We start from the raw sequence: 16843 nt of genomic DNA on the forward strand, positions 1-16843 counted from the left end.
GTTGCATCGAGGAGGCAAGGAGCGCTTCCCTTAGATCATCCACTCCGCCAAAGTTAAATCTACATGTCCATGTCATGTAACAATAAATTCTCAAATCTAATACGTGATTGTTTTGACTGAAATAGTTATATTTATTGCTGTCTACTATGTCTGAGTTTCAGTTTGTAGACGTGAATATAATACCATCACCATGAAATAACTGAATTACACTGAGATACAAAGCTGATTGTTTATTAAACAAATAGAAAGGGGACAAAATATCAGAGTTGCTGGCTCAGTAGTTCAACCAACAGTGAGGGACTGTCTGCCTGTCTGTCTGTCACGATGCAGAAGTATGCACAGCTGAACATCTCGTCAGTGTTCCCTAGTTCTCTGACTGGCCATATATTCTGTACATGTTTGTGTCTGTGCGTGGAGAGATTGATCTGCTGCGTCGCATGCAGATATGTTTTCATCCATGCACCCATCCTACTTCCATCCATCCTACTTTCATCCATCAAGAGAAGGTCCTTCGTTGCGTGTTCTCTCTCTCCTCTACATGTCTTCCACGCTCCACTTGTACGCCACTTCCTGCACCGCCATCTTATCAGCTATCCTGGTGTAGCGCTTCTGCTCAAAGCCGTTAGACCTGAGAAACACACGTACACAACTTGGCTTAAATTGTGACCCATTCACAGCTGTACTCCAAAACATCTCAACAGGTGCACAAACGGACACCCGCACAACAGACTCACACTCACACACACACACACACTATGAGTGAGGTGCTACCTGTCCACTCCGTCCCAGCGGTAGCCCGGGTGGATGTTGAAACGGTTTGGTGGTGGGGGCGGTCCTTTATAGCGTGGTTTTTCTGAAAAAAAGGATGAAAACAACAAAAGGGGTGTTGGAGATATGGAGGAATGGAGAAAGAGAGAGAGAGGAGAGAGACAGGAGAGAGAGACAGAGCGCGATTAGGGGTTCTCAGGGGGTGTCGTGTCATGTCTGACCTTTGACTCCTCGTAGCTTGGAGTCTCGTTCTTTTTTGCGTCGGAGCATGGCCGCCATGGGGTCCCCGTCCCTCTCCTGCTCCCGCAGCATGCGGTCCAGGTCCTCGTCGTCACGGTGACGCGCAAAGGGCTTCTGGGCCTCGAGCACCGCGTCCTCAATGTTCTGGTTCTGCATCTGGCCCTGCACTAGCCTGCAAGATGTTCACACACACACACACACACGATTTAGTCTGCCTTTACGTGAGCCTATAGAAAAGACCGGACCCAGACCGAAACAGAGACGCGAACGAATGTCAAGATCTTTCTTTCTCACCCTTTCCCCCACTGGGCATATTTCTCGTCCTTCTCAGCCTTCTCTGCAGCCTTCCTCTTCTGCTCTTCTCTCTCCACCTCCAGATCTCGCCGCTTGCCGCTCTTGTCCCTGAAAACGGTCTGGGCGTTGCGCGACTGGTCTGAGGGGGAGAGGAAGCGGGCTCAGTGACACATCGCAGTTGGCAGCCACGACAAGGCGACAGTTGAACTTCAAAACTGAGCAGCCTGTGTGAAATACAGTATTGTGGGAGGTGTGGGATTGGTCGAGGTGTGAAGGTGATGAGTCAGAGGTCGAGTGTATGGCTGAGGATCTGTTGACAGACCTTCTAGGGGTCGGTTGGTTTTCTCCCTGCGTCGGTTCTCCTCCTGTTCTTCCCTTAGAACGTCTATTGACACTAGGCCTGCTGCCCCTCCAGATAACATCCTTGGAGCCTGAGGGAGTTAAAAAATTATAATAAGGAAAACACACACATGATTAGTTTGTTTTCCTCCTCCTTGACACTTTGGGTTAAAACAAAGAAAGTACAAGTAGGTAAGACAGACTTTTGTTTTCTTTCTTTTTTTTTACCTGTGATTGGTCAGGCCTGCGAGGAGGGGAGAGGTCAGAGTCTGAGTCCTGTCCACGTTTGGGTCTTCTCCGGGGTGGGGATTGGTCAGAATCTGAGCATTTTGTGGATTTTGAGTTCCTCCTTGGGGGTGATTGGTCAGAATCTGAACCAGCCTTGTGCTGAGCCCGCCTTCTGGGTGGGGATTGGTCAGAGTCTGGAGAGCGCTTTTTGGAACGACCCGAGGATGAGTTGGCATTTTTCTTTGCTGGAGGGGAGTCTAAAAAAAGAGAAAAACCATAAATAAACGATACTATCCTACCTTCACACATGCTAGCCTTGAAACAAGACTTAACGGGTTGAATTGTGTATAAGCAAAACTACAAAAAGTCAGATCATAGCCACTTAACTGGTTCCCATCCAGTTCATTACAATGGGTCTAGGTAGCTGGGAAAACGATTTTAGAGTCCAGACATTTACTACACAATGTAGAAGCTAGTAGAAGGAGCAGGTAGGTGGAGGTGGTGAGGTTTCGGACACATAGTAGTCTGCTCTAATTTACCTGCACTCTGTGTCATCTGGTGCCTGGGTTGAGATGCATCTGGTGAGTCATGACGAGTTCTCTTAAGTGGAGAGTTGTCCGTGGAATCGTGGCGTGTCTTCCTGCCTGGCGTAGGCTCAGGTGAGTCATGGCGGGCGTTCCCAGAGTCTGTACTGCCCGTGTCTTGACCTTCTACCTCCTCGTCATTATCCTCTTCATCAACTGAGCAGGGATAGAAACACTTAATAACTCAAAGTGAACATCCAGGAAAATGTATGTGTATATGCATAAACAAACACACACACAGTCTCACCTCCCATCACTCTCCATTTGGTGCTTGTGCGGAAGGCTTCTAGTTGTTTCACATCTTCTGGTCGCTCATCTATCATTTCAGCAACCTGGGAACAAACACGGTTAGAAGGTCAGAAGAAAGTTGACATGAATTTGCAAGACTGGCAAGGGCACGCAAGTGCTCCATCTATGGCGGCAACTTCAGAGATGAGGAATATTACCACTGGAGCTTCCTCTTCCTCCTCCTCGTTTTCGTTCTCCTCGCTGTTCACTAGCTGCTTCCAATCTACGTCGTCATCTACTATTTTCATCCTATAGAAGTTCAAGCAACAAGTGAGCAGAGAGCAGATAACCTCAGTAGCTAGGGTTTAATACGATTGTGCTAATCCCACGCCACCATGGCATTAACAGCAACAACACACTACTAACATAGCCAGAGACAAGATAACCCCGAAAGAGATAATATAATGGCCAATTTGTTATTCCAGTCAATAATACGGTTGCCAATGCTAAGTAGCTAAACGTATACTACATCATGATACGGCTTGTGAGCTAGCTTAGCTATTGCTACTATCTTGCCAACGTCGGTAGTTAGCTAGCGATATGACCTGCTATTGTTAAATTGTGTATTCCCTACTCACCCTCTCCCAGTGACTTTAACTCGTCTCTTTTTAACATTCTTTTCCTTTGACTTCTTTCCATCTCCATCTGCAGACAAATAGCGTTTCAGATATTCTGTTTTGGAGATGGACACTCCTTTACTGTTGCTTGTGGAGGCAGCCATCTTGAATACAGACTTCTGTAATTGTACTACGGAAAAGTCTGAGGGACAAAAACTACAATGCGATGAGGCAAATCCTGATGGCGTGTAAACGCCGCCGTCTCTCTTTCCGATTAACGTTAGGCCAAATGTTCCACTAAATCTATGACGACCTAAATTAACCAAGCGTACTTAACCCAACCTTGTCCCAGGCTTCCAGAAAAGGAGACGTATATTTTGCAGGATAGTCAAGAAAAATATCTTATCTGAGACTGTGTGTATACATATGCAAGATAGACAATTTGTGGTAACAGATTTATTGATTTTTGTGAGTGGGTCTGCACTTACCACTTTAGCAAAGCTATGCTTAATGGGCATAATTCTGCACACACACACACACACACACACACACTATAGCAAAAGCATTAGTAAAATACACAGCAAGAAAAATACAGATAGCTACTACCAGTGTTAGGATGTAGCACTTTTTAATTTTCTGTTAAAAGGAATTGATTAAGTATCTTCTTCCTACAGCATTATTATGACACACATTGTAATCTATTTGCTATTCCTGCACACTCATTTTGCCATAGAAGCTGGTTGAATTGAAGTCTGTATACTGTTATGCAAGGTTAATGACTGTGGTGTGTGTGTGGAAGGGAGAGAGAGAGAGGGAGAGAGAAAGAGAGAGAGAGAGTGAGAGAACAATATCTGTAATGTGATGAAGGTGACTGCAGTGAGGCAGTTTTGAAGGTTCTAAAGGGGCAGGTGTGTGTTTTCGAGTGTGTACGAGTGTGTGTATGCGTGCATATACGTACGTGAGTGTGTCAGTCTGTGTGTGTGTATGTGTCAGTGGGAGGTCAGACTGCAGATATGTGCGAGATAGAAAGACAACCCAGGAAACATCATCCACCTGCAGCTCTGCAGAAAGACACTGACAGCTGAGCAAGGCAGCAAATGTTCTGGAAAAAAGACACAGCAACGGTTAGTTTAGAAAGCCGATAGCACACTGTAGCGCTCCCTCACCAACACCCACACACATACACACACACATACACAAACCTTTCTCCACATAGACAGAGGCCACGTTCTTGGTCACTTTGCACATGAAGGTGTTGTTGGCTGGGAATTTGGGCACGTAGCCAGTCATCGTCATGCGGTAGCCATGTGGCTCGAGTTCCTCCACGTAGCTTTTGTCCCGGAAGGGCGTGGCCACGATCGAGCCAGACACGTTGGTGTTGACGAGGGTCTCCTTGGTCCCGGAGGACATGGAGAACTCATAGCTGTTAATCATGCTGGGTTTGGTCTCCAGGAGACAGTCCACCCTCAGGTCGTCATCGTCCTCCGCGCACACCGTCATCAGGTCACTGTGTACAGGCACTAGACCCAGCGCCAGCAGCACTGGGGCCAGAAAGAGGAAGCACATCCAGTTAGTTACCCAGTGTTCCTACACCAGGACAGTCAAGAAAAGATAATAGGGTATATTCTGGAGCAGAAGGACTCCACATACCTCCCAAAGTAACTCCACACATGTACAGAGACTGGACCATCATGGAACTGGCACCATCCACCTTGGGAGAGAGAAGGAGAGAGAGATCATTTGTGTCAGTTTGTATCCATAATGGTTTCTTCTGTCCCCCTGCTAAGAAGTGGAGTATTTACTATAACAAAGCACACCGAAATGAAATTGAATTGAGGGAGGGAAGGAATCATTAGACAGGCAGCAGCATTTGAGTCTCTGGAATCAATAACCTTATCAAACATAAAGATAGTCTGGGACAGCCAAACCTACAGGACAACTAAACAACAGACAGCCTCTGTTTTTTTACCTTCGCAATCACCACTCCCTCTGCCAAACAATATCTGTTATCTGCTTCAGCTCCATAAACTATCCAGCACTGTCTAGGTGGGGTAACTGTTCCTGAACTTGCACTATTATCTTAGTCCAGTAACATTTTCTCTTTCTTGTTATTTAAGCAGACCTCAAGCTGTTGCCCATTAATAAAACTGATTGTAAATTAGATAATACTATCTTGAATAGCAATAGCATTGCTAGCTAGAATGTTCCCTATGAAGCTCAGCATTGTTTGCAAGAACAAAAATTCTAGACTGTTACCCCGCTGCAAGAATGTATTTTAGTGAATCTAATGCATTTTGTAATGAAGCTGGTGAGCACATTTCTTGTGCCGTAAAGATGTATGCTAGAATATTCTATGCCTTTCGCGGCTCTGCGCTCCGGCACATCCTCTGTCTCATTCCAAAAACAGGGGGCTTCTGGGGGATGAAGTATCAACTGGCCAGATGTGCAGAGATACAATATAGACTACATGAGCTGATGCCTTACCTATGGTCTGGTGTGGTTGCTGTAGCTGTCTCTATCTGCCTGCTCCTCATGGACTCGTGGCAGTGGCAGGATGGTGTGTTTCCCTGGGCTGGTGGAGGACTGCAGAGCAGACTGTCTGTTTCAGAAAGGGAGGGGATGGGGGATGGGGGGGGGGGGGAGTGATGGGGGGGATAGGTGGTGCGCTGGAGAGTGCTGATTCGTTTCTCTCCTCTGCTGTGACAGAGAGCACCAGCCTGCCACACACACACACACACATGCACACACACACACACACACACACACTGTAAAGTACAGAACAGTACAGTGTTGTCATCAGCAGGGTTTTGAACGACCTTTCCTCTCCTCTCCTTGTCCCCCTCCATCCCCTCCTTCCCCCTCCCCCTCTGCCGTGATGTAAACACAACCGAAACGGTGTGCTGCCTCATGGAAAATCCTTCTCTTTGGCTCCCCCTGCTGGTTCACTGGAGACAACCCTGGGAATGTGTTTTAACCCTTGTGTTATCTTCGGGTCATTCTGACCCATCAGTCATTGTGACCCACCGTCGTATTGCGACAACTTTACCGCATACAAAAACAAAGTGAAGCATTTTCTTTTAACCGTTGGGCTGTCTCAGACCCCCCACATTGCAAAGGTTAAAAGAAAATTATTTTTATTTGTTTTTGTATTGGGTAAAATTGGGTAAACACAATGATGGTTCATTATGAACCTTTGGGTCATGTGACCCGAAGGCAGCACAAGGGTTAAACACTGTTGTCTCCACTCACTCCAGTTTTCTCATGTCTGACACCCCTATCTCCAGTGGTGTAGTCCAGTATGAAGTAGTGGGCATTCTGTCAGGCTCTATCCTCCACGTGCATTTCCCCTGCCTGGATATCACGTAGACTACACCACTGCTCAGATACATTTTCTTTCCTTACCATTTTTCTGTTTGTACACCACTCCTACTCTGTCTCCTGTATTCTATATCTTTATCTCTTCGAGCCAAACCGTGTTCAGATCCATACCCTAGTCTTTTCTACTACATCCTACAGCCATACATCCTAGGCATTTTCCTCGTCTTCAAAATCCTTCGGCCTCCCATAACCTAAACTCTCCTCCTCGTCCACTCTATGGCCTGGTGTCATACTTTACAGCTTAGTTTTCTAAGCTACCTAACCTCTCTTGCCCTCCTTTTGGTCACACAACTCCTGGAGCCTCCCGCATGTCCTCTTCACTTCAGACCACCTTTGTATCATGGGAATTCCTCACTTGCCCTTGTCTCTCTTAAGCCTCAGCCTTGTCTTCACACGCACACCAGCTGCTAATGTAGCCGGTGTGTATCGGTGAAACTCACTCCTCAGGTATGTAACAGGCCACCCGCATCAACGAATAGCTAGCTTTTCGTTGGCGTGCCATCATGCCCCGCGGTCACCTGGAAACCGGTAACCTGGCCTCTCCCACTCACCCCCTCTTCCACCCCAGTTAGTAGGGGTGGAAGACCTTGACCTTCGATTGTCTTCCTTGTCCACCCATGTTCTCACCTCATCACTACTTTTAGGCTACTTACTCCTTTTCGTGTAGGTTTAAGGTTTTGCATATGCAAATCGATTATTACCATGATGTGTTCTTGGTCGTAGTACGGCCATAATAGACTATTAGGCCAATATGCTTAACGCTGTCTAGGTGACAGACAGCCTATTGGCACAGGAGGACACAGCAACAATTCGGGTAGTGCGCAAAAAGGAGAGGCACGAGCCATTCAGCAGTTTCTCGCAATATAAAGTGCGTAGTTCAGACAGATCCGTCTGGAGATCACTTCATGACTGCGCATAAATCTGTTCATAACTATGAACCGAGAAGTTCTCTTCCAGATTGGTTTATACCATGGTAGTAGGCAGACAGCACTAGACGGGGCGGTAATTTGTTGTCAGAGTGTGTGTGTATCTAGGGTCATAATCTGCCCACGCTTCATAAGCTTCTTTATCCCCGCCTAGCCGCTTCGACGCGCGTGGAGTTCATTTCAGTGACAAGCCACAAAGAAGAGGGATTGAGTAGTATTCCGTACCAACTGTGTGGATTAAACATCTTCCTATATCAACTCTTTTTTCTTCTTAATTTAGCCACCCGTCTGCTAGGTTGGTTAGGTTATCGGTTTAGTCCGGCTTTTTACGTCGCAGCGCAGCAGCGCATGGGGACTTCGCTCAAACAGCACAGCCACCGAGACTGACGTACATTACAATTGTTCATCAGTTCTCGGGGTGTAGGAGTCGGAAGGGATATTTGGAACAAACAAAAAAACTGGAATATATCTACTTATAGGAAAACTGGCGACGGTGATTTTAGCATGGAGAACTCTGGAGTATTTTGGATATTCCTGATAACAACTTGTTGTGCTGTCCAAGGTACTACCATCCTCCCCTCCCCCTTTTGCTCCCCGTTTAAGCCTCTTTTCTGTGGGTGCTCTGGCTGTTTTCACAAGACGCGACAGTAGTGCATCTCTGAAACCGCATGTCTCCTTGAGTGTTTGTGTGTGTGTGTGTGTGTGTGTGTGTGTGTGTGTGTGTGTGTGTGTGTGTGTGGGGGGGGGGGGGGGCTTTTTTATGGTAGCAAGCAAATGGAGTTGTGATCTTGAGCGATGAACAGCGAGACACCATATAGAGAAGCCTCAGTCAAACATCTTTGCACCCGTTCTCCTCTATGAAGCACATGATATGAGTAGGTGATGTAGGTTGCGGTAGATTGGTGGTGTAGGTTGTAAAGTCTTGTCTAGGAAACTCTAGGCATGGGTCTTATGCAACCAGTAGAGGATTTATAGAATGTTCTAACCTATGGATTTGGTTCGAGCTGCTGGGACATCTGGTGTGATTGCTTTTTTTTTTTACCCACTCAGTGATTAATCTCTCTGCCAGTTTGGCAATATGTGTGAAAGTGCATGTGTGTGCATGTGTATGATCTGTATCTATCTATGTTTATGTGTATGAGTGTGCACGCCTTCACCAAGTGGGTAAGGATGCCTTATGAAGTGCTGAGCTTGTGGATTAGAGGTTAAAGGCTAGAAAATGACCCTGATGGTGTGACAGCTTTTGTTGCCATGGAGCTGTTGGACACGGTCTCCATGGACACATTCCATATGGTCAAGGCAGCTGCATCAGTAAAACGATTCGCGTGGACACTTCATGTGAACATATTCACCAATGATCTTAGAAACAGATCTCTCAATAACTGCTACTACAGGAACAACCTGTAACTTCTCAGTAGCCCTACTGTGCAGATCCCCAGTGTGTGTCGTCATAGAAATGATGTCAGAGCAGGTTTTCACTCTGTCTCATATCTCTTTACTACATGCACATATGCATGCATGCATGCATGCATGCAAAAAAACTCACACGTACACACACGCACACGCTTGCACACAGACACACACACCCATACAAACTTGTACACTTGAGACAGACACAAACAACTAATATACAGTACAGTCAGACAGACATACCCCTGGACACACAAACACGCACACAGGATATCAGCATAATCCACTGGCCTTGTATGGAACAGTGGGCCAAATACACAGACACTACCCCGAATAAATACAATTCAATCTCTCTCTTTCGGTCTCTATCTCTTTCACCCTTCCATCCCCCTTTTTTCCGTCTCTCCATTCAGTTTGTTTTCCGTTTCATTTTTTTGACCCTCCCCTCTTTCTCTCTCTCTGTTTACCCCCCTTTCCTGCCCCAAAACACAGCAACAGAAATCCTAATCCTGTGAGCTCCCCTTGAAAACTTTCCAAACACACACTCTACATTCAGAGAGGCCCGGAGATTACACGTATACACATACACACACTCACGTACGGTCCGTGCACATACGCACTCAGACGAACACACACATTGACCCCACCTTTAAATTGTGTAAGAGATTACAATCAATTTAACAAAGTAGTGATATGACAGGAAGCAGCACAGTGTGTGTATTTGGGCACACACACACACAATCACACAGTTTTGGAATAGTGGTCACATGGTATGATATACTGATCAGGAGTCATTTAGAAACATGTTTGAAACAGGATGAAGGCAACATCTGGATGTTTTTGGAACTCTGGGTGCATGGCCTTCTCTTCTCTCTCTCTGACCTATGTGTGTGTGTATGTGTGTGTGTGTGTGTTTGGGATGATGGGTTAGAGCGATAGAATGGGAGAAGGAGAAGGGAAAGAGAGAGCGAGGGTGAGAGAGAGATTAACTGCGCAATCTCTGGTCGGACAAATCTGCGATTGATTAGGGATTACATCCCATGCTGTATGTACAGTGGGCCGTCCCATACCACACCACACGATTCTTACTGTAAATTCCAATGTGAAAGAGCGAAAGAGACCATCCATTGTTGCATCCATCCATTGTTGAATTCTTTTTCCCAGGCCCTCTACTCTCACTATGTGTGTCAGTGTGTGTGTTGTTTCCAGTATGTCGGGCTGCTGAGGTGGGTTCCCATGCACACTGTTGAGCATCTTTGTCTCTTCATCAACAACATCTAAAAATGGGAGGAGCACAGACTCGCTAGCTCAGACTGTAGACTAGCCCAGAGGAACTGACCACACCCTTACACACACACACACACACACACACACACACACACACACACACACTCTCACCCACACACACACCCTCACACACACAAACACTTCCTCTTTTTTCAGCCATAAAGGACGTTCCTGCCTCTTACGGTGGAAAGTGCATAATGCATATGCATGCTTGTACCTTTTTTTTCTTTATTGTGTGTGTGTATGTGTGTGTGTGTGTGCGTGTTATCAGACAGGTAGCTGCTCTCAGTTTGCTCCATCTCTTCACTTAAAGCCCCTAATCAGCTCAGCGGCCGTGCTGGCCTGCCAGTGGGGGAGGGAAGCGTTGTGTTTGTGTGTGTATGATCATGTTAGTTGATACGCATGGGATTAGGGTTGTGTGTTTACATATAGGCTACACAGTGCGTGTGTGTGTGTGTGTGTGTGCGGTTGTATGTTCCCTAAAGTCCTGGTGTATCTGCCAGAAATGTAGTCATGGCGTTCTCTGACTTTCCCGCTCATCCCTCTTCTCTCCCTCCTCCCTCTCTCCCTCTTTCCTCCCTCTCTCCTTACGCTGTCGGTCACCTCTTCTCTGTCTCCTCTAGTTTTAAGAATGACATTTCATGTTTAAAATACATGGCTTTATTTATGGTTGGTTTGATAATCCATTGGTTGATTGGTTGAGTGATTGCCAATGACATACAGGCATTGCTATTTGTATGTCATCGTCTTTACTCGTAGGAAACACAGGGAAGTGCAATTGAGATGAGATTTGGTCTTGGACCCTTGTATACAGATACATGTACTGTGCCTATACACACGTGTACTCACATTCTCGTATGCAGATACTGCACGTGTGCTCTCGCACCGTCGGATTTCTTAATATCCTGAATGCTGTCATGTACTCGAAACTCGAAACGCCATAAAGCACATACATGTGCGTGAACACACGCAAAAACGCACACATAACAACTTCTAACAGGGTGGGCGAACGGGGTGACCGACGTTGCATGTGAACGCGTTCAAATCAGCTTTCCCCGTACTACTCCTTTTTATTTGGAAGCCTTACTAATGCCCTACTATTCATACACGCATAGGCTTGATAAAAAAAAAAAAGATGAGCAGTACACATTAAGAAGAGCTCTGTTTATTTTTATTGGATTTTGGACGTGTTTACTTGGGTATGTGGACGGAAAGGCCATGAAGGACAGTTGGTGGGCGGAAACGACCGCGTGGAGAACAATGACTCTCCACAGGAGTAAAACAATCACCTCCGAACAATGGCTGCCCTCATTCTCACACACACGCATGCATGCACTCACACAGTGCACACAAACATACCAACCCGTGTTTGGGGGGAAACAGACCCTGCTGCCCATTCTCTCTCTCCGTCCAACACACACACAGACACACACACACACGCGCGCGCATGCGCACGCAAGTAGTGTTCAATCAGCAGCTAGGGGGATTGGGACTGATGCTGATTTGCTAAATGGGTCACTAAGTCAGCCGACTCGGTGCTATTTGTGTCCACTCCTCGCTCCTGCCTCTCAGACTTGATCCTCAGCCTCCTACTCCCCTCTGACTTCTTGGGTCTTAACCCTCTCGCCCCCTCACCCACCTCACACCTTTCATGTCACACCCATTTGACTCCAGAGCTGAGCTGTGTTCTCTGCTTAACCAAGGGAGGACTTCAGGGAGAGCAGCTATGAGTAAGACAGTGTGACGTTAATTGTATGCTTTCTGAACACCATGTATATGACAGTGTGTGTGTGTGTGTGTCGGTCCTAGGAGTGTATGGCCAGTCTGTGGAGATGGATGCGGAAGGGCGATCGGGGTACGTGGGCTCCAAGGTAGAGCTGCCCTGTGTCTTCATCAACAGTGTTCCACCCGTCAAAATTTCACAGGTAAAACCGGACTTAGGACCCCTAGCTCTGACACAGTTCTCTTAAGACTCGCAAACGTTTCTATGACGAATCATCAGACGCCTGTGTCATGTATTGCGGTGACCCCCTCCCTCCACGCCTCCAAGGTGACCTGGCAGAAGCTGGTGAACGGCAGCAAGCAGAACGTGGCCATCGCCAACCCCTCCCTGGGCGTGTCGGTGGCCCCGCCCTTCCGGGAACGCGTCAGCTTCAAGAGCGGGGCCGTGCGGCGCCGCGTCCCGTCCCTGGAGGACACCACCATCGCCTTCGCCTCGCTGCGCCTCGCCGACGAGGCCACCTACATCTGCGAGTACACGACCTTCCCCGCAGGCAACCGGGAGAACACCGTTAACCTGACTGTCTACGGTGAGACAGACAGGGACAACTCCATAGTACTTCGTTTTTCTGGTGTGTGTGTGTTAGAATGGGGGGGGTGCTAATTTATTCGGTTCTCACTTAACTGTTTTTGTTTTCATTGGTTCAGCTCGACCTTCGACCCAGATGAGTCTGTCCACGCCCACCTTGGTGGCGCGGTCATCCAATCTGAAGATGCCAGTGGCCACCTGTCTCTCGGCCAATGGTAAACCACCTGGCACGATCAGGTGAGGCGCGTGTGTGTGTAACGGAGAGTCGCTTACAGGGTGGTGGAGGACAAAGAGGAGAAACGAGAGATTACGGGAGAGAGGGAGAGAGGGAGGCATTAAAAACAATGAACCGGAAAAAGGAGACAGAGGAGAGAGGGGGGGGGGGGGAAGGAGGAAGGGGGAATTCACCCATCATTGTTTATTTACAGTTATGTATTTTTTCTTAAAAATGTGTGCAACCCCTGTCTGTGTGTGTGTGCGTGTGTGGGTGTGTGTGTGTGGGTGTGTGTGTGTGTGTGCAGGTGGGACACGCGTGTGCCAGGGGAGGCCACCACGCGACAGATTCATAACAGGGATGGGACCATCACGGTCCAGAGTGACTACATTCTGGTGCCCAGCAGAGAGACCCATCAGGAGGTCCTCACCTGCGTCACCACTTACAACGACGAGGTCTACACAGACAGCGTGACACTGGACATTCAGTGTAGGCACACACACACGCACGCACACTTCGACAAACACACACTCTGAAATGCATGCTTCTTTTTCGAATCCACCAATTAGATTCCTTTTATTGCCACACACACACACACAATCACCGTCTCCCATGACCGTCTGGCGTGTGTGTGTGTGCTTGCACGTTTCAGATGAGCCAGAGGTGTCCATAGAAGGGTTTGATGGAAACTGGTACTTGAACAGAGAGAACGTTGAGCTCAGCTGCGTGGCTGATGCCAACCCAGCTGTCTCCCTGTTCCAGTGGAAGCTGTGAGTATGCCTGTGTGTGTGTGTGTGTGTGTGTGTGGAGGTGTTTTTATGTGTGTGTGTGTGTCTAGAGTTGTTTTAATGTGTGTGTGTGTGTGTGTGTGTGTGTGTGTGTGTGTGTGTGTGTGTGTGTGTGTGTGGAGGTGTTTTTATACGTGTGTGTGTGTATGGAGGTGTTTTTATATGTGTGTGTGTCTGGAGGTGTTTTTATGTGTGTGTGTGTGTGTGTGTAGTTGTTTTGTGTGTGTGTGTGTGTGCAGTGTAGGTGTTCTAATATCCGGTATTCTCTGTCCTGTGCAGCATGAACGGCTCCATATCAAACAGCATTGAAATCCAGGACAATGTCCTCATCATCAAAGGACCAATCACGTACGAGCTGGCTGGCACCTATGTGTGTGACGCGACCAATAGCATCGGAACGCGATCCGCCTCGATTGAGATCAACATAGCAGGTATTGTCCTTATAGGTCACCTAGGATCATGGCTACAGCTAAATGAGTCTTTTATTAATTTCAATCGGCTTTAACAGCTTCCTCTCGTCTTTCTCTTGTCCGTATAGAGATACGTATCTTTCCTTTTTTTATACGGCCATTTTTCCAATGTAGTCATGAGAGTGGAGAAGAGTGTGTCACTGACAGACTGTCTGTGTTGTTATCTATTCTAAGAATTCTTCTTTTTTTTTATTCTCTTAGAAAAGCCACTGCCTATGGTCGCCCCCGGTGATGTCATCAGCGTTGTGGGCTTGCTGCTAGCTGGCGGGGTGACACTCGGCATCGCCATCACCGTGATGGTGCTGAACATGAGGAAACAGTGCAGCGGAGCGGCAGAAAGTGACTCGTATGTGCGGTCTTCTGTCACGCCTCGCCTCTTTCTCTCTTTCCCGTTCTTGCTCTGGAGCAGTTTCCCCCTCCTCTACTCTCCCTTTCCTATTTTTACGGAGGCCTTTGGCCACAACATTTCTCAAACACTTGTCACTATGTCGTTGTATAGATTTTCAAATGGTTCACTGCTGCCCTCACGCTCCGCTCCTCTCGCGCTTTCTCTGTAAACCAGGACAAACTCTTCTCCCTCTCTTAAAATGGCCCCTTCATCTGCCAAGAGGAAGCCGGATGATGATGGCCAGGTAAAGTGTGTTTGTGTGTGTGTCAGCCAGTTCCATGCTCCGTTTGTAGTCAGCTGCTTGGACAGGCCTGTTATCATTTGGTACTTGGTCTGTGTCGTTGTCAGTCATCTCATGTCTTTGGCCTCTCCTCAGCGTTCCGGAAAGCTCTACGAGGAGCTCCCAAACACAGCCGACTATGTGAGCTACAGACTGGCCTGCAACAAGGAGGACTACCCGGAGCCCTACTCCCCTCCCATCAACCCCCCTCTCTCCCTCCTCCCCGAGCACCCTTACTCTCTCCCGCAACCCAGCGCGGCCTCCCCGCCGACCAATAACATCTCGAAAAACACCTTCTCGTCGCCCACCGACTCCTCCCAGGTGTTCAGATACCCTTCCCTCCCCATGCTCTCCCCTCCGCCAGGCATGGCCCCCTACACCTTCCCCAAAGAGCAGTACGTCTGAAGCGAGCTCTCCCCTCGGCCCATGTCTCTCAGTCCTTGACTGTTCAACCGTAAGCCCCTTGCGCCTCAACCCTTCCAATCCTTCCAAACGTACCCCTCACCTAAGCCCCTCGATCCTTGATCTGGAAACGAAGACATGGTGACCAGAACACAAAGACTGGTTTAGGGTCTACTCTCCTCCTGACAGTCCCCTCAGGACTACGAACTTGTGTCTGGCCAGGGACCTGTGCTGGGACAAAACCTCCTAATTGTTGTGGCTGACTAGACGGTTACGGTTATAAGGCACCAGACAGGGAGCACATAACACTGACAAGACAAGAGATGAACTGCCATTTTAGAGTTGAAGGATTATCTCCCGAAACTCGGAAGCATTCCGACATGCTAGTCATCATCCGGTGAGACGGTGGCCTTGTTGGGTCAGCTTCTCGCCATCTGCCTGCAGGGTGAAAGAATAGTTCCAAGTGTCGAAGCCACAGATACACTTTATGATTATTTCCGACTCATTCAGAGTTTGGAACTGGTTCGAGTACAGTTGGAAGACGATCTCCATTGCCATCTTCACAGTGTACGTGTACTGAATGAAAAGTCATCCTTTTGTTCTTTGTCTCCATCTGTCCCTCTTTCTCTCTGTATCTGTTTTCTCGATTACTTACAGTATCAATCCAGCCACAGTGAATAATCGGATTACAGGAGATCTGGAGACCATAACCAGTTTGTATCGCTCTCAGTACCAATGTGCTGCGTTTTTTGCTTTTGTACCATGTCATGTTTTTATGGGCAGCAACAGTTTTTATTTTATGTTCATATTTTATGCGACACAGATTTTTGTTTGTGACCATGTTCTGTCATTGTTGAGATGTTGCGTTCTGTGAGTTGGAAGTGTGGAACAGCACGGTATGTGTATACTAGTGATTGAATGGTCTACATTTAGCTTCAAAAACTGTTTATATGTTAAAGCCAGACTTTGGCACGCTTGAACCTTTGCGTAAACCCTCTTTGTAGAAATCCTTAGTCAGGCAAACCAAGGACATGCACTTCATCACCGATTAGTTTAGGGTTAGCATGAACGTACATGAATATCTCGTCATCCCAATGTTATTTTGACTTCATATTAAAACGTGTCAAACACAACACAATCCATTCAATGTGAGTGTTACTGTAAATACCTAATAAGCTGGAAAGACGTTCACAGCAAAGGAGAGTCATCTAGTTATTCTCTCATTTGCCATATTTACTGTATGTGCTGTGCTATATGTCAATACACGTTAAGTGTGTGTGTGCGCGAGTTTGCATGAGTGTTTTCATGTCTGAGCCATGCCTGTGTGTGCATAACTGAACCAACAGCATAGGCAGATCCTGATTAGTGAGATATCCCAAGCGAAAAAAAGATTATACTTAAAGTGAACTTACAAAGTATAAGTACAACCATACTTAAATATATCAAAGTTGTCGATAAGTATGTGAATATACATTTCTAATTGAATTGAAAAAGATAATGAAAATGTATTTAACTCTCATCAAATATCTCTAAATTAGATAAGGATCCTCTTTTTCCCACTTGGGATACAAGTACCTATTTCCCAGTCTGTTTTTGACAGTCAGTTGTATTGTTGACATTGCTTTCATATTTTTGTAATTATTAAACTATCATGTCTACTGTTCTTTTGTTCTCCATTTGATTGACACGTTTAA

The 16843-nt window shown here is 47.0% G+C and overlaps 2 protein-coding genes across 2 annotated transcripts; one reads left to right on the top strand and one right to left on the bottom strand.

Moving 5' to 3' along the window:
• Window positions 1-215: 215 nt before the first annotated feature.
• On the bottom strand, window positions 216-3581 carry bud13 (BUD13 homolog). Its single transcript, XM_062485887.1, has 10 exons — window positions 3320-3581; window positions 2900-2990; window positions 2701-2785; window positions 2409-2609; window positions 1870-2126; window positions 1625-1733; window positions 1303-1441; window positions 990-1180; window positions 772-853; window positions 216-628 (listed from the first exon to the last, which is right to left on the bottom strand). The coding sequence occupies exons 1-10, from the start codon at window positions 3460-3462 to the stop codon at window positions 535-537; spliced, it is 1392 nt and encodes a 463-aa protein (XP_062341871.1). The 5' UTR covers window positions 3463-3581; the 3' UTR covers window positions 216-534.
• A 3982-nt stretch (window positions 3582-7563) lies between these two features.
• Window positions 7564-16812, top strand: LOC134040079 (nectin-1-like). The gene is made up of 10 exons (XM_062486303.1): window positions 7564-8164; window positions 12109-12224; window positions 12350-12608; window positions 12727-12844; window positions 13129-13310; window positions 13474-13591; window positions 13889-14040; window positions 14281-14425; window positions 14642-14711; window positions 14844-16812. Exons 1-10 carry the CDS (start codon window positions 8107-8109, stop codon window positions 15150-15152), a joined length of 1527 nt encoding a protein of 508 aa, XP_062342287.1. The 5' UTR covers window positions 7564-8106; the 3' UTR covers window positions 15153-16812.
• Window positions 16813-16843: the final 31 nt, after the last annotated feature.

The sequence above is a fragment of the Osmerus eperlanus genome, chromosome 19, assembly GCF_963692335.1.
Source record: "Osmerus eperlanus chromosome 19, fOsmEpe2.1, whole genome shotgun sequence".
NCBI lineage: Eukaryota > Metazoa > Chordata > Actinopteri > Osmeriformes > Osmeridae > Osmerus > Osmerus eperlanus.